General features: G+C 36.9%; 5 protein-coding genes across 5 annotated transcripts; 3 read left to right on the forward strand and 2 right to left on the reverse strand.

Annotated features, from left to right (window-relative positions):
* LOC104757311 (probable LRR receptor-like serine/threonine-protein kinase At1g29720) lies at nt 1,059–7,141 on the reverse strand (the record flags this gene model as incomplete). The annotated part of the gene is made up of 25 exons (XM_010480043.2): nt 1,059–1,434; nt 1,531–1,684; nt 1,772–2,003; nt 2,117–2,327; nt 2,415–2,506; nt 2,580–2,735; nt 2,827–2,847; nt 2,939–3,134; nt 4,052–4,440; nt 4,524–4,567; nt 4,649–4,690; nt 4,773–4,823; nt 4,905–4,973; nt 5,067–5,129; nt 5,210–5,281; nt 5,396–5,464; nt 5,571–5,642; nt 5,739–5,810; nt 5,903–5,974; nt 6,070–6,141; nt 6,238–6,309; nt 6,395–6,466; nt 6,560–6,631; nt 6,725–6,902; nt 7,012–7,141. Coding segments are annotated over 25 exons (3,015 nt in total), but the record flags the coding sequence as incomplete, so codon positions are not given.
* LOC104757310 (probable LRR receptor-like serine/threonine-protein kinase RFK1) lies at nt 8,096–15,260 on the reverse strand. Its single transcript, XM_010480042.2, has 24 exons — nt 14,841–15,260; nt 13,964–14,138; nt 13,437–13,505; nt 13,288–13,356; nt 13,144–13,215; nt 12,754–12,825; nt 12,575–12,646; nt 12,413–12,484; nt 12,260–12,331; nt 12,071–12,142; nt 11,912–11,983; nt 11,667–11,735; nt 11,518–11,583; nt 11,360–11,422; nt 11,224–11,268; nt 11,042–11,085; nt 10,566–10,954; nt 10,264–10,459; nt 10,002–10,145; nt 9,681–9,799; nt 9,380–9,590; nt 9,043–9,280; nt 8,795–8,945; nt 8,096–8,691 (listed from the first exon to the last, which is right to left on the reverse strand). The coding sequence occupies exons 1-24, from the start codon at nt 14,962–14,964 to the stop codon at nt 8,326–8,328; spliced, it is 3,042 nt and encodes a 1,013-aa protein (XP_010478344.1). The 5' UTR covers nt 14,965–15,260; the 3' UTR covers nt 8,096–8,325.
* Nucleotides 16,245–18,325, forward strand: LOC104757313 (seipin-2-like). Its single transcript, XM_010480045.2, has 2 exons — nt 16,245–17,549; nt 17,689–18,325. The coding sequence occupies exons 1-2, from the start codon at nt 16,461–16,463 to the stop codon at nt 18,157–18,159; spliced, it is 1,560 nt and encodes a 519-aa protein (XP_010478347.1). The 5' UTR covers nt 16,245–16,460; the 3' UTR covers nt 18,160–18,325.
* Nucleotides 18,786–19,684, forward strand: LOC104757314 (carboxy-terminal domain RNA polymerase II polypeptide A small phosphatase 1-like). The gene has a single exon (XM_010480046.2). The coding sequence runs from the start codon at nt 18,833–18,835 to the stop codon at nt 19,682–19,684; it is 852 nt and encodes a 283-aa protein (XP_010478348.1). The 5' UTR covers nt 18,786–18,832.
* On the forward strand, nt 20,991–21,650 carry LOC104757315 (probable C-terminal domain small phosphatase). Its single transcript, XM_010480047.1, has one exon. The coding sequence runs from the start codon at nt 20,991–20,993 to the stop codon at nt 21,648–21,650; it is 660 nt and encodes a 219-aa protein (XP_010478349.1).

Genomic DNA, 21,915 nt, shown 5'->3' on the forward strand with positions numbered 1-21,915 from the left:
AGAATAAAACGTTCACAGGACAAGAAATCAATATTCCATAAGTCTTATTCTCTAAAGGTTTCATAATTATCATTCATTATCCACAATTTGCAATGATCGTCAGCAAACAGTTGCAGGACTGAAATACTGTAAACCGACACCAAAGATGTCACCTTAGTAGTTGTATAACATGGCATTGATACCTCAGTTGTCATTGATGTTAACAAAAAAAAACATTTAATTAGCATTCTGTGAACAAATCCTAAGCCCAAACCTAAATGTTTCTAGAAACATATCACAACAAAGAGTCGACTCTACTTCACCTTTCGCGTGTTTCACCCGAGGATACTTAAGCAGCATCCTATTTTGGAAAGGGTGGGTAACACTCATTGGGAAGATGAAGAGTAGTGTTGTGGAGTCTTTATGAGATCTATAAAAGTGGTTACAGAAGATTTCAAGAATTGCACAACAGAGTCTAACTAGACGGTTTTACCAAGTCTAATCGTGTCTCTCGAGTCATGTTTCATAACTGTGATCTTAGTTTCCTAAGAACAAATGACCCAATCGATAAGAGAAATGTGACCACCACTCCACAATCTGATGACATTCTACAGCTCTGGTCTAATTATGTTGTACTGTCAAATCCTGTCCTATTACTGTATGTGCGTGTTCAGTGTTCATAGATAATGCGAATGCAGCTTTAAGCTTACAAAGTTACAATCTCTACCAAACAAGAAGAAAAGCTAATGGTCATTGTACATTCCAATCATCGGAAAGCTTAGTATCTGCAATTTAACGGGGGGGGAAATAATAATCACAGACCTCAATGTCATCACTTTTGGGGAAGAAGTTCTGCAATGAAGGCGCCATTGTCGAGCTCAGGTCGGAGCCACCGGTAGATTACGTCGACGTAGCTGGACTAGGAGTACATCCACGGCGCGAACGAGTTCTTACAAACCCTGATTTCACAACCCAATTGAACAGTTTTGTTGGTCCATGACGTAAAAGCGTCATTATTATTATTTCTTATAAACCAAAGTTTCAGTCTTTAAACAATGAAATTTACTGAAAAAAAAAAACGTAACAGAGATCTTAATCGAACCTCCGTTTACGCTATGGTCTAGAGAAAACAATGGATTCCGCACTAAGAGGGTACAAATCGTAAGCAGATTCACAGGACGAAGTTATCGACACGAGGTAATCTGAAGTCCCTATCTCCGACGACGATCTCTTAAACCTCAGTTCATCTCCGGGGTCTGAGATGCTCTGTTCTATCGCAGTCTCTCCTTCAAGCATCTTTACAACTTCCGACATGCTTGGCCTTAATGTTGGAGACTTGCTGGAGCATAAAAGTGAAACCTTTATCATTCTCTCTGCCTCCATCACATCGAACACTCCTTCAAGCTTGGGATCAAGAATCTCCGAGAAAGCTCCTTTCTTTTGTAGTACAAACGCCTGAAATTGAAAAATCAAGAACCTTTTTTGAGTACCCAATTGAGAGAAAGCTGAGTTCTTTATGGGGAATAGGATTGGTTTAGTGTGTTGTGTTACCCAATCGAGAAGGCCAACGCAACATTCGTTATCCGGAGTGTAATTTGCGTTGCTTTTTCCGCTAATGATCTCCATTGCTACCACACCGAAGCTGTAAACGTCTGCCTTCTCTGTTAGGTGACCTCTCATTGCATATTCAGGAGCCATATATCCTCTGTAACCATAACAACATTAACTGTCACTGAAACATTTATCATCATAAGTAGTATTCAAGTGTATATGACTTGAGTATAAGACTGACATTGTTCCTGCAACTCTGGTGGTAATGTGACTCTGATCGTCTTCATGGAGCCTGGCCAACCCGAAATCTGATATCTTTGAGTTCAGGTCCTTGTCTAGCAGTACATTTGTCCCTTTGATGTCTCTGTGAATGATCTTAACCGCTGAATCTTCGTGAAGAAACGCAAGCCCTTTCGCTATTCCCAAGCATATTTTGTGTCTTGTTTGCCAGTCTAGTTTCAGACTGCTTCTTCCTGTACTCAACAGTTAGAAGAAACCAATGAGTCTTCAAGACAGAAGAAGAATGCAATAAAAGTGTTTGGTCAGTATCATTTACAGAGTGGTTAATAAGAAGCTAGAACTTTACCAAACAATGCATCTGCAAGACAATTGTTCTCCATGTACTCATAGACAAGAAGGAGCTGGTTTTTGTCAACACAACATCCATAAAGCTTTACAAGGTTCGGATGCTGTAGGCAAGTGATTATACCGATCTCGTTTATAAACTCTCTGTTGCCTTGACATGATTTGGAAGATAGCTTCTTTACCGCAATCAATGTACCATTCGGTAATCGCCCCTGCATTGTCACATTTCTGGCTTTAACATCACCTATTTTTAGTAGTTATACATTGATTTCTAGAGACTAATGAAGACTCTTTTGTACCTTATAAACAGATCCAAAGCCCCCTTCTCCAATCTTGTTTAAGGGATTAAAATTGTCAGTGGCAACTTTTAGTTGCCTCAGATTGAAGGAACCTGTTATCAGATAAATCCTTTTGAGCTCTTCATTTACCAAAAAGTCTCACAATAAACCTATAGCCGATGTTACCTCTTTTTCCTGCATCTCCATTGCTAACGCATATTCTCCAATAAAGCGTTCCCAATATCAAGAAAGCAAGAGAGAGTATTAAGGCTGCTATGCCGAGAATGAGAGGATATTTTCTTGGTTTGTGTTGTTTTGCGACTGGTTGAATTTGCACCGGAACTGAATAACATTTAACAGAAACATAAAAATAAAAAAAGAGTGATTCATATTCAAAATGAGGATTCAAAGACTTGACAATTCTTTCTCTTACCACCACATTCAGATTCAGAACCTGATAAAACAAGAACAACAAAAGAATTAGCATGAAGTTTCTGATAGACTGAAATTGCAGAGATGTTTATTTTACAGAAATTTTTACTCACTGGGACAGACTGAGATTGCAGAGATAAGAGAGCCATAGTTGCCTCTTTTGGGAATGATCGTTGTGCCTTTCCCCGCCCAGTACAACCGTATCTCTAAAGTGTTATCAGTCACAGTCGTGTTCACTTCTCTTATAACTTCCTTGTGAGTTCCATTAGCCTCTTCCCTGATGCTGAAATCCTCCCAAATCAACTTCCCCTGAACATATAAAATAGTTCAAACTTCAAGAATCGGCTAACTCCAGAGGTTCTTAAGGAATCGACAGTAAAAGTCTATATGTACCTGAACATAAATGTTAAAAAACCGTTTTGCTAGTCTAGCGAATGGTTCCTCATCTGAGAACTGAATCTCAGCAAAATGGAGTTTCACATTGTAGCTTCCATTTTCTAAACAAAACGCAAAGTAAGCCAAACTCAGAGGAGAACGCCGAGCACTCTTGTAAAGCTCAGGATATTTTGCTGAGACTGCAGCCTCTGATGAAACTGAGTATGTATCTTCTGTTATTGCATCATCCATAAAGTCACCAGTATTGCTGAATCCCCAATATTTCCCATGATAGCTCATAGCTGAACTGGTAAGTCCATAGTTATCACCCTCATATAGAAACTTTCCTCGGGAGTTTTCGATAGTTACATCAGGTCCCCCGCAGTTTATATGCAGCGATCTACTATCTACAGAAAAATATTTTCTTTCAAGATCATATTCAAGAAATGGATATTTGGCAAAACAATAGACAACTAAAAGAAATCTTTACAATTTTGGCATTGGTTTATGGCTGAACATGGAAGAAGTCTGGTTCTGTATCAAGAACAATTAGTTAGTAGCATTGATTAAACACAGTGACCTGTGATTGATAAGATTCGTAAAAAATGTTCTTACAAACTGTTTCTTGAACGTGAGCTCTCATATGTGTTTACATTCCTGCATCAAAACATGTTACTAAAAATCTTTCTGAATATTTCTTAAAAAATGTGTTTAGGGAGATAGCAATAAAAGAACATACTTCCTCTCTTTGCAGGTTGGAGACCATGTGAAGTTATTANAATAGTTCAAACTTCAAGAATCGGCTAACTCCAGAGGTTCTTAAGGAATCGACAGTAAAAGTCTATATGTACCTGAACATAAATGTTAAAAAACCGTTTTGCTAGTCTAGCGAATGGTTCCTCATCTGAGAACTGAATCTCAGCAAAATGGAGTTTCACATTGTAGCTTCCATTTTCTAAACAAAACGCAAAGTAAGCCAAACTCAGAGGAGAACGCCGAGCACTCTTGTAAAGCTCAGGATATTTTGCTGAGACTGCAGCCTCTGATGAAACTGAGTATGTATCTTCTGTTATTGCATCATCCATAAAGTCACCAGTATTGCTGAATCCCCAATATTTCCCATGATAGCTCATAGCTGAACTGGTAAGTCCATAGTTATCACCCTCATATAGAAACTTTCCTCGGGAGTTTTCGATAGTTACATCAGGTCCCCCGCAGTTTATATGCAGCGATCTACTATCTACAGAAAAATATTTTCTTTCAAGATCATATTCAAGAAATGGATATTTGGCAAAACAATAGACAACTAAAAGAAATCTTTACAATTTTGGCATTGGTTTATGGCTGAACATGGAAGAAGTCTGGTTCTGTATCAAGAACAATTAGTTAGTAGCATTGATTAAACACAGTGACCTGTGATTGATAAGATTCGTAAAAAATGTTCTTACAAACTGTTTCTTGAACGTGAGCTCTCATATGTGTTTACATTCCTGCATCAAAACATGTTACTAAAAATCTTTCTGAATATTTCTTAAAAAATGTGTTTAGGGAGATAGCAATAAAAGAACATACTTCCTCTCTTTGCAGGTTGGAGACCATGTGAAGTTATTATAAGAAAGATCACTGTAGATATGTTTATCAACATGTTAGGTTGAAATACTTTTTGACATAAATGAGTATCAGAGAAGGTGGTATTGGCCATACATATTAGTGCTTGCAGTAAGGAAAGAACCTGATTCAACTTTTCCTGAAAACATATTCCCAGCCAAATATCTGAAAAAGACGTTGATACCAACCAGGAGATGAGTTCAAAACTATTACTTCTTACTATAATATGCTTTCATCTTTTAACACTATGGCACATACGTATATTTTGGCGCGGATGCATCTGGTGGTATTTCTCCTGTCAGTCTATTAAAAGAAAGATCGCTGCCCCGGAAAAGAAAAAGAATCATAGTAAAAAAAAGTATCAGATCGTTATGATATAAACATATATACATGAAACTTACAGAGTCATGAGATTGGGAAGATCCCAGAAACTGGCTGGGATTGATCCTGTTAAGTTTATGTTTCTTAGAATCCTGAAAAGTTAACAGAATAACCAATCTCGAGTCTTAAACACATATCTTAAAAAAAAAAATAGGATCATGTAGCTTGTCCATTCTCATATTTATATTTATGGACACACTGCATACAAAAATTTCAGGCTCTTGCTAGTTATAAGAGGAACTTGTCCCAATCCTGCAGTTGTGTCGCTGATCCTCCTGCATTGAAAGAAATGGCTAACGTTTAGACTGAAGAAGAGCAACATGCTACTCTAATCAAAAATCATCGTCCCTTGGATGTATTAAGATATGAATGAATACTTACAGGTCAATCAAATTCTCTAGACGGAAAATGGACACTGGAATAGGTTCGGTTAAGCCGCTTGCGTAAAGTTCTCTGATCAAATATGAGCACAAGTCAGAAAACATTGAAACTCACTCTAATGCTTCAAGAAGCTAATAAAATTGTGTAGTGCACAATTTCTTGGCTTACAATCTTTGAAGTTTTGATAAGTTCCCTATAAACTCAGGGATGGATCCGTTAAGGCGATTATCACTAAATCGGCTGCAAATAATAATATGAAGTGTTATACATAATGATTACAATGAACACATTTATAAACTGGTCATCTAGTAAGAAAAGAAAGCTGATCATACAGATTAGTCAGATTTCTTAGTCTTGCTAATGTCTTGGGTACGCCTCCAACTAATTGGTTAGATGAGAGTGCTCTGATATAATCAGCAAAACAAAAACAAGATTTGAATATCCTAATTGAGAATCTTGAAAAACTGATTTAAATTCTGGTTAAAAGATTATTGCTTACAAGCCTTCTAGGTTAACTAGATTCCCTAGTTCCTTAGGGATAGTTCCAGAGAATTGATTGGCTTCAAGAACTCTGTAAATCATACAAACAAACAAAACAACTTACTTGTGAATTCAAGAAGGATGAAACTTTATATATAATCACATCAGATGAAACAGAGAAACATACAAGAGAGTGAGGTTAGTGAAATTTCCCAATCCTTTAGGAATATCTCCTGATAACCGATTTGCGCAAACAGAGCTACAGTGAAACATTTTCAGGTAAAGTTCAAAATCATTTTTTATTTCCTTAACAACCAAGAAACTAATTGAGAGCAAAAACTTACATAGATTTTAGGTAAGGCAGTGAGGCCCATTCCATAGGAATTGAGCCGTAAAGATAATTACGGCACAAGTCACTGCACAAACAAACAATAAAGTTTGGTTTATAATGTTTCCTCAACAACAGCATTGAAAAACAGAGGAAACAGAACACAAAGAAACCTCCTTACATAAATTCAAGATACCGAAGCTTGAAAAATTCTGGTGGAAGTCTACCAGGAAGACTGAATGTTTTAAGGACACTGCACATGAAGCAACATTAGTTATATATATAACCAAAAACCATAGATTCCCCCTGGAAGTATACAGAAAACAAAAACCGGCTAGTTTCTTACAAGTGTGTGATATGACAAGTGTTGTTGTTGTTGAAACCACAGTCACATTTGATTGTGCTGTTTTGTCCTTCCTTGAGAACTTCTTGAGTTATTACTAGAGTCTTTGTGAGACATGGATCTTCACTTAGGTTCAAATGTTTCACACCAAGTGTCAATGCTATATCCTTAAGTGCTTCCACTGGCAAAAACAAAACACATTAGAAACACAATCAAGTTAGTTCAAATCCACAAAGACAAACCATTTTTTTTTTTGGCACTATATATATGATGCATTTAAATCACGAAACCTTCATCTGGATGAAGAGAAGGAGAAGCAGATATTCTACAGACCAAGTAGATAAGAGCGAGAAAAAATAGTTGAGAGCTAAAATGACGGCTTTGCGACATGATCATAAGTTTGTAAGCTTCAGACAAGGAAGATTATGTGAAAGTGATCTATATATGACTTGAAAACACTACATATATAGCACTAAACTACTAATTACTAAAGAAGAAAACTAAAACTCTTCATTATACATTTATATATTAAAAGTTATATATGCATGTATAATCGTGTCTATAGAAAATTGTGAAAGATGTGAAGTGTCTTGTAATAGAGTTTGACTAAGCTGAAGATTTAAGAGTTTACACATGGGGTCTGTTGCTTGTTAAAGCCGGATAAATGTATCACTTTTGTTAATTACGGTCAGGCCTCTCTGTTTCTGTTTACTTACATTATGAGGAGAACTTTTAATTTGAAGTTTACTCACCCTTTTCCTTTGCATTTTACTTTTAGAACTATCTGAAGAACTTACTTAAAAAGTTAAAACTAGTGAGATCTCATGACTCTTAAGTCATATTTGTCACCACTTTCAGATAAAAAAAACTTGCATAAACAACTCTAAATCTAGATCTTCAGTCCCAATTCAAAGGCCGTGGCTAGTTTTGTCAACAAATGAAAATTGGAGGGGTTGATCAGTTTTGTATTAAAAAATCTTGATGGAATATTACATGAAAATTTTTATGTTGAATACTTGAACTAGTTGGTTATTTCGTTTTTATTAATCAACTTTCTTGACAGTTGACTTATACTTTCCCATGGGATCCAAGAACTAGTTGGGATTAAAATTAGTTTACTCCATTTAAAATTTTATAGTTTCATGCAACAAGGTACTATAGTACTATGCGGACTTGAGTCAATTTGGTCCTTTTCTTGGTAAGTCAACTCGTCAAGTAGACTATTTTAGACAATTATATACACATAGGAAACTAATTTTTTACGATTACATTCTATTAAGAAAATGAAGAAAGATTCATGGTTTGTGTACAGATCATTTCACAAATTTGGTTCAATAGGTTAGATTTGTGATACTTTAAAGAAGCACTCCGATGTACTAGGCAAGCATGACTTGGGAATGAAAAGATCACTGATTGATTACATACCGTTTGAGTTTTGATTCTCCACAACATTCAGTCCCCAGCTAAAATGAACCTAAAATACAGATATGGGGAATTATTGTAAATAACAAAACCGTGGAATAAACTCAAAAACATTTTACAAAATTAAAAGTACTCAGATCATTTTATAAAAAGAGAGGGAACTAGGAATTGGGATAACTTCTTCAACTCCTTGACTCTTCTTTGTTTCCTTCTAGTCCGGCCCCAGAGGAAGTCGAAGAAGAAGACGGATAACTTTTAACAGAACGCTGTGTTTTACTGCTGTTCTCCATTTCTTTCCTTAAATCTTTAAATGCTTTAAACCTTACATCCCCTGAGTTCCTACTTGTTCCTGGTGTTGTCTCTGGCACTGGATAGAGACCTTCGAGCATCGCAACGACCTCTGACATGATAGGACGATCTGTTGGAGAAGCGCTCGTGCACACGAGAGCTACTTTTATTACTGTTTCTGCTTCGTTTTTGTCTACTTCCGGCCTCAATCTCTCATCCACCACTTGCATCAAGTGCCCTGATTCTAGGCACTCGTTAGCCTGCAGATTCACCAAACGTGTTTATCAAGAAAACTGTTTTTTTGTGGTTTTAAAAGTTCATAAGCAATTTAGACTTAGAATCATATTATTATATATAATATACCCATTCCAAGAGACAGACGGAATCTCCTGCCGCCATGAAATTACTGTTGGTTATGCCAGCAACGATCTCTAGAACCAAAACGCCAAAGCTATAGACATCTGCTTTGAAACTTAGGTAACCCCACAGTGCGTATTCTGGTGCCATATATCCTCTGCAGTGGTTCACATGATTCTTTTGGTTAACAAACAAACGTAACTGTAATAAAATAAAAAAGATTTAACGGAAATAAGGGCGGGCTCAAGCCTCACATAGTCCCAGCGACTTTTGTGCTGACATGTGTTTTCTCCTCTTCGTCAAGCCTAGCCAATCCGAAATCAGATATCTTGGGAGTTAAATCCTTGTCCAATAGAATATTTGTGGCCTTGATGTCTCTGTGTACAAACTTCAACGGTGACTCCTCATGGAGAAACGCGAGACCCTTTGCAATCCCGCTGCAAATTTTATACCTAGTAGGCCAGTCCAGTGGAATCTGTTCATGCTTTGGACCTAAACATTGCAAGACAAACACGTATCATTTAGGGCTAAAAGCATCCAAAAAGCTTTCATTTCTCCATAGGTGGAATTCTATAAAAAAAAAAAACTCACTGAATAACGCGTGAGATAAACTGTTATTTTCCATGTATTCATACACCAGTAATAGCTGAGCCCGCTCGACGCAGAAGCCATGAAGCTTGACTAGATATGGATGTTGAAGACAAGATATTGCGCCAATCTCGTTTAGAAATTCTCGGTTCCCTTGTCTCGATTTAGATGAGAGTTGCTTAACTGCTACAACTCTTCCATCTGCTAACACACCCTGCAATTGAGATTCTCTATCAGCCTCATGAACTGCACTACAACTTTAGCTTCTTCATATATCAAGAACAATATCATCCTGTAATCTTACCTTAAATACTGGACCGAAACCACCTTCTCCAATCTTGTTAGTTGGATTGAAGTCATCTGTAGCAAATTTGATTTGCCTTAATGTAAAAGTTCCAGAAGGCAACTCTTCTTCATTGGGGTCTGTGATTCAAAAAGCTCAGAATCAATAAACGAAAAAAGAACACTTTCTTCCGTTTCTTACATAAATTCACAATGTTTCTCTTTTCATATGAAACATAACCTGGCTTCTTGGCTCAGACTTGATATAAGAAGCACTCCAGTATATATATGTATTATCAACTCCGTATCAAAAGTAAAAAGAATGAATAAAATCAGTGTTCACCTTTTCGCCTTTGACCACATGGGAGGCAGCCACACCACCACAGAATTCCAACGATAAAGATAATAAGACATGGGGCTCCAATTCCAATAGCAATATATGCTCCCAGGCTCATTCCAGTTTTTGGACGTTCGCACGGCTTAGAATCTGTACATTTAAGGTATTAGTATTACGAAAAATCACTGCGGTGAGAAAAGAGTTCAAAATGCATAGAAAATCAGATGCGCATATCTGCCTGGCTTCTGCGAGATAACAAGAAAGCTACCTGAAACTATGGAAATAGCCGATATGATAGGGCCATAAACCCCTCTAGTGGGAATCCTGGTAGTTCCTTTACCGGACCAACGCAACCTGATTGTTAAAAAGTGATTTGTCACATTGGCAGTAAATGGTTTTATTACAGGTTTTAGAGCTCCCTTCGCTTCATCCATGATGTTGAAGTCCTTAACCACTAATTTCTCCTGCCAATAAGAGGCGTTAAGACAAAAGAAAGAAAAAAAAAACACACACACACACACATCACATTCAAAGCCACTTTAAATTTCACCAGCAATGGCAAAAGCTAACCTGAATGTAAATGTCAAACAAACGCCTCCCAAGCCGGTCATAGGTGTCATCATTGGTGAAACGTATCTCAGCAAAGTCTAGATTTATAGTGTAGATTCCATTTTCCAAGCAGGCATGGAAGTAAGTAAGAGTTACTGGAGCTACTCTTGCTGTTTTGTATAGATCAGACAGGTTAGATGCTGGGACAAACATGGTAAATCTTGTATTTTGGAAATTATTGTCGTCCATAAAGTCCCCTGTACTGCTAAATCCCCAATTAGCGCCAGGTTTCAAATAATACTTAGCAGCACCACCTTCAACCCCTCCATCTCCTTCATATAATTCTTTTGTGTTTTTCTCCTTCACATATATATCGCTTCCACCGCAGTTCACATGCAAGCAGCTAGAATCTGCCAGAGAAACCAAATTGCATAAAGTGAGAGAGAGAATAAACAAGTGAATTTTCTACTAGTCCTAATGTGATAGTGGGTACTTACATCGAGGACATTTGAAATCTTTGATGCACGGCAGAAATTTGCTCCTACAAAAAACATCAATTGGGAATTGCATATCATTTGGGGGATATCTTTTCCGGAAAAGTACAAACACTTGTGTAGATTTAAACTACATACGAATATGGAAGCTAGATGATAAACACATTCAAAGGAAAAGACCTTACGATTTTTTCGTGGAAGTACTCTGAAACAAGTTTAGATTCAAATTCCTAAAACAATAAAAGTTGAGTTAAATATCAGTTAAACATGCCAATTATGACAACCAAAACGTAAAAGAGGAAAACATGACAGTATCCTCACATGTTTGGCCGACAAGAACGACTCTCGGGACTCTGCCACTTGAGATTGTTATATGAAAGATCTCTGCATCAGCAAGTGAATTGACATCAAAACGGATTCAAATTCTTTTGAGGTGGCAATTTTACTAGGCAATTTGCAAACTCCAGCGATATACTCACATAGTGATTCCATCCCTTAGTAATTCATCTGGAGCATCTCCCTCAAGCATATTTCCAGTCAAAATTCTGCAAAAAACAGTCAACTGATAATTCTCAGTCAAAGCAAGATACATATTTAACGTAGATGACAGTAGAATCTTTTCACTTACATAAACCGTAAGTCTTCTGAATGTGCAAACGATGGAATTCCCCCAACCAACCTGTTAAAACTCAAGTCCCTATGCACCAACATAACAAGAATTAATCAATCATGTCATTGTTTCATGTACAAACCTAATCTTCATTTCCTTTAAGTTCACAATTCTTCAGTGGTACATCAACTAATAATCACTGATACGTAGTTCGCTGGAAACCACTGATAATACTTGATAAAAATGTCGGAAGACATGCTTACAGTGTCTCCAACTTTTTCATATATGAGAGATAAACAGGAATTTGTCCAGAAATGTTACAGTCCTTCAATACCCTACAATGTAAAAATACACATAAATAATATATTAAATCAGAGATAGATGAAACGGCTTCAACAAAGCATATGACAGGACTAACTTACAGTTTAGCTAAACCTGGTACGTTCTTTAACGAAGGGAATGGTTGGACTGGTCCACCTATATCACTGATCCTCCTGAAAACAAAAGATGATTGTAATAAAAGTGTCAATTACATTGCTGTAGATGAAAACAAACTAAGTTTATGGAGAAAAAAAATGAACGTCAAAGAGTGGTGTCTAGTATCTACTCACAAATTAAGAAGATTGCTCAGACCTGAGATGACCGCTGGGATTGGACCAGTAAGACCAGATGCAATCATTTCACTACAAGGAATGAAAAGAATACCATCACTGAGTGCTTTATAAAAACAGAGAAGGGTTAAATAAAAAAAGAAAGGAATCTACAGTCTCTTGAGTTCCTTCCAATTCTGTATGTAACTAGGTATTGTTCCGCTAAGTTTGAGATCGTTAATCCTGCTGCATTGTGAAAAATCAAGTAGCAGATGAACAACAAAGTCCACCATAATGAGTAGTTAAGTTAGGGGGAAACAAATAACAAAAGCTTACAAATCCGTCATATTCTTTAGTCTACCTAGCGAAGCTGGCAAATGTCCCGTCAATTTGTTGGAGGAAAGCAACCTGTAAGAAGAAATGACCCGCCAGAAACCCTTCAGAAACACACCACACGCTAAAATATCGGCACAAAAAAGGAAACAAAGAGTAGAGAGAGAATGAGAAACTCTCACAGTGTTTCCAAGTGGACCAAGTTCCCAAGCTCCTGAGGAATAGTTCCAGAAAACGCATTCGCCTCAAGATCCCTATGCAAGAGCAGCCAAAAATAATATAATAGCACATCCCTAGAGAATGCTAAAACATTTTCAAACGTGAAGTGCACCGAAGTATTCGAATTGTTCAGCTAAGCATACAACATGATAAGTTGAAAACTTTAACGCGTTCCCCTTCAGGAAATGCTAATAGTGAGACCTAGCAGTGCAAGTTTCAAGAGGTAAAAAGAAGTAATATATCCACCAGCTAAACTTGACGGATAGTTAGTACATGAACTTTCCGCTGAAATAAACACCAAACCAATTTCCAGAACAAAGAAGATTGACCAATGCTCTAGAGTCTAGGCTTACAAGTATGTTAGTGTCGAAGAGTTTCCAAACTCTTTCGGAATTTCCCCTGACAGCCGGTTCGCAAGAAGAGATCTGCGGAGACAGTCTGTTACTGTACAAGAGCATTTTGACACTAAAGCTAAAAATAATAGGGAATGTTCTTACATAAAAGTTAAATTTGAAAAAGCCCATTCCCGTGGTAAGGTCCCATTGATGTAATTGTAGGCCAAGTCTCTAAAATATAGCGAGAAAACAGTGGTCAAAATTAGCAGCTTTCATCTTAGGTTGAGATATACTTTTACGAGAGCTCTTACATCTCCTGAAGGTAGGGAAGCTTGACTATTTGAGGAAGAGTTCCTGGAAGATTATGGTACTTGAATGCACTAAAAGAACAAGTCAAAGAGCAATTAGAAAATAACTAAAAAAAATTACGAAGAGAAGTTCTTATTTTGTTGAAAAATATATATACAAAAGGATTTCATGTATTCACCGTATCAAGGTGATTAAGTAAACTATTATTCCTCTTGACTAATTAGTCAAATCAGAACATGGTCATCAGTATTTTTTTAGATAGTATGCATATGAGACACTAGCACAAAGATGCACCAAAGATAAACTAGTAAAGTGGGTCACACAGTAGATAACATCAAGCAAATTGAACTTTAGCATCTGTACAGGAGAAGAATCTCTAAACCTAGAGACAACAATTTTACCTTATCTACTACATAGCAAATATCACTAATCAACGGTGCATTAACAAACACGGATATAACCATAAGTTCTATGAGATTTTATAAGGGGAAAAGACAATCAACTCTGAAGGAAGCCTGAGAAATCTTACAATCTGATAATATGACAATCAGTGTCGTTAGTGGGACTGCATTCACATTCTATCTCTTGCTTAGCTGTTGGAGGAGGAGTTTCGGTTAACCCCACCATTTCAACCTTACAACTTTCAGCATCAAATTTCCAGAATCTCGAGCCCAATGTGGTAGCGATTTGCTCCAGAGCATCGACTAAGCACAGAAGCAATAACAGCATCATATATCAGTACAAATGAGTTGTGTAAGAACAACGATTTATACTCATAATGAGTCCAACAATCATGAAACTAACATGAATCGAAATCAAGACGAACAATTTATCTAAACATCTTCATTCACACCAAAAAAAAAAATATGTATGATTGCTTCAACAAATATATATAGAATTGTCAAAGAACTTGCCTTTCACTTGACACATGAACATCATCATCATGTGAAAGGTCTAAATAAGAGTTTAATACTGAGACATGACAAGTTCTTTGCTCAAGGAAACTCAATGGTCAAAGGGAATTTAAAATCAAAACATGATTCAGTAAACGCAAATTGACCTAATCACCCAATCAACTAATCAAGATTATATAATTCTCCTGTAGATTCTGGTCTCGACTACTTTAATTAGAAGAAAAAAAAAAACCAACTTCACCAGATATTTACAGGTGACCAATAAGAACATCTCCTTTCTAAAAAATGTAACAAAAAAAAAATCAAAACTTTTTACCATATAAACAAAACTTCACGAGCCAAACAAATGATAAAAGAGCAAACTTTGCAAAAAGAATCTGTAGACCCAAAATCCAAAACGGAAAGAGAAGAAAGGATTCAAATTTCTTATAAAAAAAGGTGGCAAAAAAATATATAAAGGCAAAACGAGAAAGGGACTAACTTGGAACAAACCTTCTTCTTGGGGTAATTTGATAGCATTTACACTGTAAAAATTGAAGCAAATCATTGCAAAAACAGAAAATGCAAAGAAGATATTAACATCCTTCTTCTTATTCCTCTTCTTCTCGGTATACATGTCATACACAGCAACAACAAATCTCCCTATATCAAATGTACTATCGAAAATGGCAAGGGGAGATCTGGAATTTTTCCTGCGTTTGGTTTGTTGGCAAGTGCGTGTGATGATGGTTTTAGAGGATTGCTAGAATTATGTAATGGCAATAAAGAATCCACGAACAGTGATTTTTCATCACCTCGTTTTTTTCAAAAAACATATTTTTTTACTAGTCAAACTTTTTTTCTTTCTAATTACAACTCTTTCAGTCAAATTTTGGGTTTACAGAGAGACGGATAAAACCAAAAAAGAATGGTAAAAACCCACCCAAGAGAAAAAGAAAAAAAAAAAATCACTAACCCTACAAAAGTCATATCATCCACTAGAAAAAGACATAGATCAAAAATAGTATTTTTATCTGTTTAAAGAAATTTAACCCTTTTGTGTGAATGGTTTGTTATTGAATGACGAAAATAGTAGTCGCACAAAGAAAAAAGGAAATAGGTTTCCAAAATAGTAAAAAAAAACAATTATTCATTATGAAGCTTCTTTAAAGAACATGTACATTCTCTTTAATTTAAAAGAAGACAAAATGAATAGGAAAAAGACAATTCAAGATGATATTGACAGGTCGCAAAACCAGGGGTAAGCAAAACTACCAAAGCATCACTGTTTGATGAATTTAAGTGAAGTATCTATATGGCTTTAGAGATATCTTATTGCAATACACAACAATAAGAACATCAACAACAACAACAACAAAAAATCATGATAAACAAACTAATAACATCTCTGAATATATATTAGCCACATTTAGTTGCCAATGACAAAATAAAAATGCTATAAATAGTCAAGTCAAGAAATTAGCTGATTAAAAGAACAATAAGTAGTACTAGTATTTTGGTATGACTACTAAATAATAAGTCACTTTGAATTCTAAAAGTCAACAACCAGCTAATACAAGGTGTCTTAGGAGAATCATATCCCCCATATGATCAACGACTTTTTGGATGATTAAGAGGGGACAAAAAGAATCATACGTATTCTTTAGTCCTAGTCTTATGATTTTTACATTCTATCACGTTTATAAAACCTAGTAAATGATTTTATACCTAAAAAAAAGTTGATTAGTGAGATTACATTTCATTCAACACACTATCATAATCTTTGTGTAAGACTATCTAACTATGATACCACATTACCACCAAACAAACAATCATTTTCTAATCCATCTTTTAATAAGTAGTGATGTGGTATCATAGTTAGATAGTCTTCCACAAAGATTATGATAGTGTTTGAATGAAATGTAATCTCTCACTAATCAACTCCGGTTATTAAATAATCCGGTTTGATAGTCCGCTCCGGTTATCGGGTGGCGTGTAAATTAAAATCGGAAAAAAAGAAAAAAAAATCCTGGTCACGCCGTTTGTGAGCTCTATCACGCTTATCGTCACCGAAGCTTTTGAAACCTTTGGCTACTCACACGCAATCTTCTTCCTTCTGTGTTATCATCATCAATGGAGTCCGAATCCGATTCAAACCCTAGCACCACCACTGAAGAAGAATCCGATCGATTCCTCGACGCGCCTGACGAGTTTTATTACGATTGCTTGCCGATCCGTTCCAATTCCCACCGTCAGCATCAATCGTCTCTTTTACGGCGGCGAAAGTCAGCACATCGCCGGGATTTAATCTCCTCCGACAGCGAACCGGCGCCGTCTTCTTCTTCCGAAGTCGGTGGCAATGTGGAAGAGAGGGAGGAGCTTCGTAACGACGTAATCGAATCAACCGATGACCTGATTGATCAATCTCCGGGAAAAAAGAACGACGTGGATGTAATTAATGATAAAGGGAACGATATGAATGTAACTGATCCGGTTCTAAACCGGGTTGACCCGTTTCACGAAGAATCCACGGTGACAACCGTCAGCAGCGATGATGATGATGATGACAACGACGGATCAGCACCGCAGCTTCGTGAACCATCCGATTCATCAGAGTGGTCTCTTCTTGGATTTTTGGCTGGGCTAGTGATCAAAGCAATCGAGTTTCAAATCAGTTTGATGACAAGCTTACTCACATTTCCTCCATGGTTACTCCATTACTGCTTTCTCATCTTTCTCGATCCCTTTAGCACAGTTAGGTTTGGCAGACGCTTTTTAATGGCAAGAGTTGCAGTGATTAGTGATATGTTATTTGGGAATATGAATCCATTTAGGTTGAGTTGGTTAAATGATACTAAACGGATGTTTAGTGTTGCGTACAAGTTTGGTTGGGGTATGTTTTGGGCTGTTTATGTAGGTATTGTGCTTCTTGGCTTGTTGGTTTCGTCTCTTATGGTTGGTGGTTATATGATAAACCGTATAGCGGATGAACCATTTGTTGTCAAGGAGACTTTGAATTTCGATTACACCAAGAATAGTCCAGAAGCTTATGTGCCAATAACCTCGTGTGCTGGTGTTGATTGTGTGGGAAGTTGCAAGGAGAGTAATGAAATGTCGAAGATTAGAGGCTTGCGTGCTATACCTCGACACCAGAAGTTAGATATTACTCTTTCAATGACATTACCTGAGTCTGCATATAATAAAAATCTCGGCATGTTTCAGGTATTTCGCATTAGCTATATCCAACCCTCTTAAGCATTGCATCCCTCTAGCTTATAATAGTATCTTATACGTATTCGTTTTTGTTCAATAAACTTGTTCATCCATTCCCCGATATGGGATCTTCTTGTGTTTGTGGAAGGTTCGGGTGGACTTCTTATCTGCGGATGGTCAAACGATATCTAGTATAAGGCGTCCCTGCATGTTAAGATTCAGAAGTGAGCCTATCCGTCTTGTGCAGACGTTTTTTAAAGTGGTTCCGTTAGTGACGGGATATGTCTCTGAGATCCAGACCTTGAGCTTGAAGTTGAGAGGCTTTGTAGAAAAGGACATTCCCACCGCTTGCTTAAAGATAATTATCGAACAACGTGCGGAGTTTCGACCGGGAGCAGGTATTCCAGAGTTGTATGATGCATCCCTGTCGGTTGAATCCGGTCTTCCCTTCTTCAGAAAAGTTATATGGAAATGGCGGAAAACTTTGTTCGTCTGGATCAGCATGAGTTTGTTTATCACAGAATTGCTTTTCACGTTGGTTTGTTGCAGACCTCTGATCATACCAAGAACACGACCTAGAAACAGACCACCTTCAAACCCAACGACTGGAAGTAGATGATGAATCCAATACTGTACAGCATGTTTGTTACACTCTGAAACGGTATTTTCAGTTTCTGTTAACTTTTACTTCCGAGTTCTTTGATTTAATTGTAAATTCATGCTTACTAATGAAAGTTATATCTTTATACACATGTGGTTTGGAATATAAAAGCATGTCGTTTAAACGAATGTGAGTAAATATAATAGAAGAGAGCACCGTTGTTTACTAGTATCTGAGAGGAGAGAACAAATGTGCTTAAATTTAGGCATTATAACTGTTGTACATGTAAAGGAAGTCTAACATTTGTTTTATAAGCACCCAAAGCATATTAAGTTGAACCTTCCTAATATTTCCAACACTTTTTGCATAACGTTCTGTCTTACATTTATATATTATATTGCTGTCCGATTGAGAGAACACATGGAGGAAACGATCAAAACTCAAATATGTGTCAATGCCTAACAATTGTTATTTTGCTAAAAATAACTCAAGAGCTTCCAGATCACAACCTTAATAAACTAAACAAAACCAAATCAAGTACTCTTCTGTTCCAAAGCCAGTAGCATGGAAGTTAGAACGTTTAAAGCCCCTATATACATATTACCATTTCTCCAGGTTTCCCATTTGAGCCAGCTGCAGAAAAAGAAGCCGGGATTTCTCCTTACAGTTTTGAACTCTGATTTTCTTGATAATGACGTGCCATGGATTTCTGATGAAACCGAAACCGAAATCATTTGGGCGTCATAAACATGGAAGGAGAAACCACCATCATCAGCATCATCAATCTAGATGTTCGGCTGCGGCCGTTGCAGCAGCTGGCTCCATCTTCAGGTCCCTCAACACGTCTATCTTCACATTCCATAACCGCCTCTTGCGTTGCGTGTCTAGGTTTTTCCGTCTAGCCACCACATCAAGTGCAACTCCTAGCCATCGAGCCACCGTGAAACAAGGCTACAAAAAGCTCCAGAAACCCGAGTATCAGCCTCATCTGAGAAAACGTAATGACAAGAAAAGGACGGTCGTTCTTGATCTTGATGAGACATTGGTGCACTCAACAATGGAACCACCAACCAGGGTTAATGCCGATTTCATGGTGAGGATAAAGATGGAAGGAGAGGTTATACCGATGTTTGTGGTGAAACGACCAGGAGTTACAGAGTTTCTTGAAAGGATCAGTAAGAACTACCGAGTGGCAATTTTCACAGCCGGGTTACCAGAATATGCTTCACAGATTCTGGACAAACTTGACAAGAACCGTGTGATCTCACAGAGGCTATATCGAGATTCATGCACAGAAATGAATGGAAGATATGCCAAAGACTTATCTCTGGTGATCAAAACCGACCTCGGGAGTGTTTTGCTAGTTGACGATAACCCTTTCTCCTACTCGTTGCAGCCGGACAATGGAGTTCCCATTATACCTTTTGTGGATGACATGGAAGATCAAGAACTGATGAAGCTTGCTGAATTCTTTGATAGATGTTATCAGTACGAAGATCTGAGGGATGCAGCTACAGAGTTTCTATCTAAGAAGCTGATTTGATTGCACATACACATGGATTTTGTTTGCAGAACCTATTTTCAATTTTTTTTTTTTTTTTGGATTCTTTTTTTCTTTTTGTTGAGTTTTCTTTTGGGATGGATGATACAGCCAAACGGTATTTTTGTGTTGATTAAGGATGCTTCTGTATCCTTCTTCAGCGTTTTTACCTACTTAAAAAGCCCCTACATAATATTTGTATGCTTTTTTTTTTTTTTACTTCAGAACATTATAAAGTGTATCATCATGTAACCAAGAAAATTCAGAAAAGGAAGGAAAAAAAAGTTTTGGACTAGCAATTAACATCTTTTGTTTAAAAAGATTGATCTGATTCAATATGATATCAAGAAACAAAATACTTTAAGAAAGTAATCTTAACTGGTTTTGAAACATGTATATTGAATGAATGCTTATATAGATTACTAGATATTCTGTTGGACAAAGTAAACAAGAGCAATGATCAAGAACTGACTGCAAGAAAACGACTCGGGCCAACTTTACCGCTGAGACTATAAACTTTCTATGCTTGACACATTTTCACAGAATAATCACTCTTGAAGCTATGAGTTGTTCATGCTTGACCCATAAAACTCATTTAAGATCTTTTTCATTCTTGTCTTTAGCCCTTTTGGACTTGACACTAAAGAAGAATGATTTCAATAAACGAAACCTAAACTATAACTTATTAAATTTCAGTAAGTGATTCTATACTATGTTAATTTCTTTTCTTTTATTTATTGTAAAAAATTATGTAAAACTAGAAACAACTTTTAAGTTAGAAACAAATTCTAACAGGTTTTATAGTTTAACTAGTTCACCAGGTACACACCAAAGCCATAGCTGTGCAGTAGCAATAACAGCAGCTGCAATATACTTCAACTGTAATCCCAATATAATCTCCAAACCTCTAAATCTTAACTAAACTTTTAATGTATGTCTTGTTGGATCATGTTGTATGTACATTTATGTCCATGAATACATGGAAACAGCAAAACTATACTCTAATTTTCCAAACTGAATGTTTCTAAAAGTAGGCATCTGCTCTACTTCACCACTAAATTTCCCATTAACAAACTAAACTAAAACCAAATCTATATTAACGTATAAAAGTAAGCAAAAAAATAAATTAGGAAACATCTTACCACTACCAAGCTTTTCATCTGAACAGCTGCAAGCTTATTTTGTTCATCAAAACTTGTTTTCTTGCAGCCGGGAGAAGTACTCAATGGTATTGGCATCTGAAAGAATCATCCAAGAAAAGCCAGAAAATTCCAAGTTCCACAAACACCAGCACAAAACTTACCCATTGATGTCCATCTTGAAGTTTCATTGTCGTCTTCTGCGTTGTTTTACCAAATGCTTTAAGGTCACGACCGTCAGCTATCCAGCCACAAAACATGGCTACACAAATCTTGATGAGGAACCTCTGACAGAACATACCAACATGAAAAGGACAATCATCCTCGATCTTGATGAAACATTGGTTCACTCAACAACACAACTTCCGGGAGTCAAATATGATTTCATGGTGATAGTGAAAATGGAAATGGAGATAATGCCCATCTTTGTGGTGAAACGTCCCGGTGTGACTGAATTCTTGGATAGACTTGGTGAAAATTACAAAGTAGCGGTTTTCACAGCCGGTCTAGAAGATTATGCTTCACAGGTTTTGGATGAGATAGACAAGAACCATGTGATCTCACAGAGGCTATATCGAGACTCATGCACGGAACTGAACGGGAAATATGCAAAGGACTTATCTTTGGTAGTGGGGGAAGACCTCAGAAGTGCTTTGATTGTGGATGACAATCCATCTTCTTACTCATTGCAGCCAGAGAATGGAGTGCCCATAAAGGCTTTTGTGGATGACCTAAAAGATCAAGAACTGCTGAAACTTGTGGAGTTCCTCGAATGCTGTGACTCATATGAGGATATGAGGGATGCAGTCAAGGATTTGCTGGCGAACTAGCTGGTTTAATGTGCATATATTGTATCTCTTTCTTTCTGTTTTTCCTTTTCTTGTTCGTTTTCAGAGGGATATGGGGAATGATGATATAGGTAATCAGTTTTTTTGCGTTGAAAAGGGATGCCTCCTTCAATGTTGCACCTACATACTGATTTTATTTAGAAACGAAAACAAACAAAAAAGACAATCTTGTACCAGCAAATATTTGTGAATAAAAAAGTGGTTTAGTTATAGTAAGAAAACTTCCCAACTGCCTTATAATATTGTC

Source organism: Camelina sativa, chromosome 17, assembly GCF_000633955.1.
Source record: "Camelina sativa cultivar DH55 chromosome 17, Cs, whole genome shotgun sequence".
Taxonomy (NCBI): Eukaryota; Viridiplantae; Streptophyta; class Magnoliopsida; order Brassicales; family Brassicaceae; genus Camelina; species Camelina sativa.

Excerpts from the sequence above, each read along its gene's own strand:
- LOC104757310 (XM_010480042.2), bottom strand. The coding sequence starts at position 14,964 with ATGTATACCGAGAAGAAGAGGAATAAGAAGAAGGATGTTAATATCTTC. Across the intron at positions 11,086-11,223 it reads AGTACTTCCACGAAAAAATC|GAGCAAATTTCTGCCGTGCA; the intron begins GTAAGGTCTTTT and ends TGTTTTTTGTAG. Across the intron at positions 8,692-8,794 it reads CCGTCTGTCTCTTGGAATGG|GCTAACGAGTGCCTAGAATC; the intron begins GTATATTATATA and ends GTGAATCTGCAG.
- LOC104757313 (XM_010480045.2), top strand. The coding sequence starts at position 16,461 with ATGGAGTCCGAATCCGATTCAAACCCTAGCACCACCACTGAAGAAGAA. Across the intron at positions 17,550-17,688 it reads AAAATCTCGGCATGTTTCAG|GTTCGGGTGGACTTCTTATC; the intron begins GTATTTCGCATT and ends TGTTTGTGGAAG.
- LOC104757314 (XM_010480046.2), top strand. The coding sequence starts at position 18,833 with ATGACGTGCCATGGATTTCTGATGAAACCGAAACCGAAATCATTTGGG.
- LOC104757315 (XM_010480047.1), top strand. The coding sequence starts at position 20,991 with ATGTCCATCTTGAAGTTTCATTGTCGTCTTCTGCGTTGTTTTACCAAA.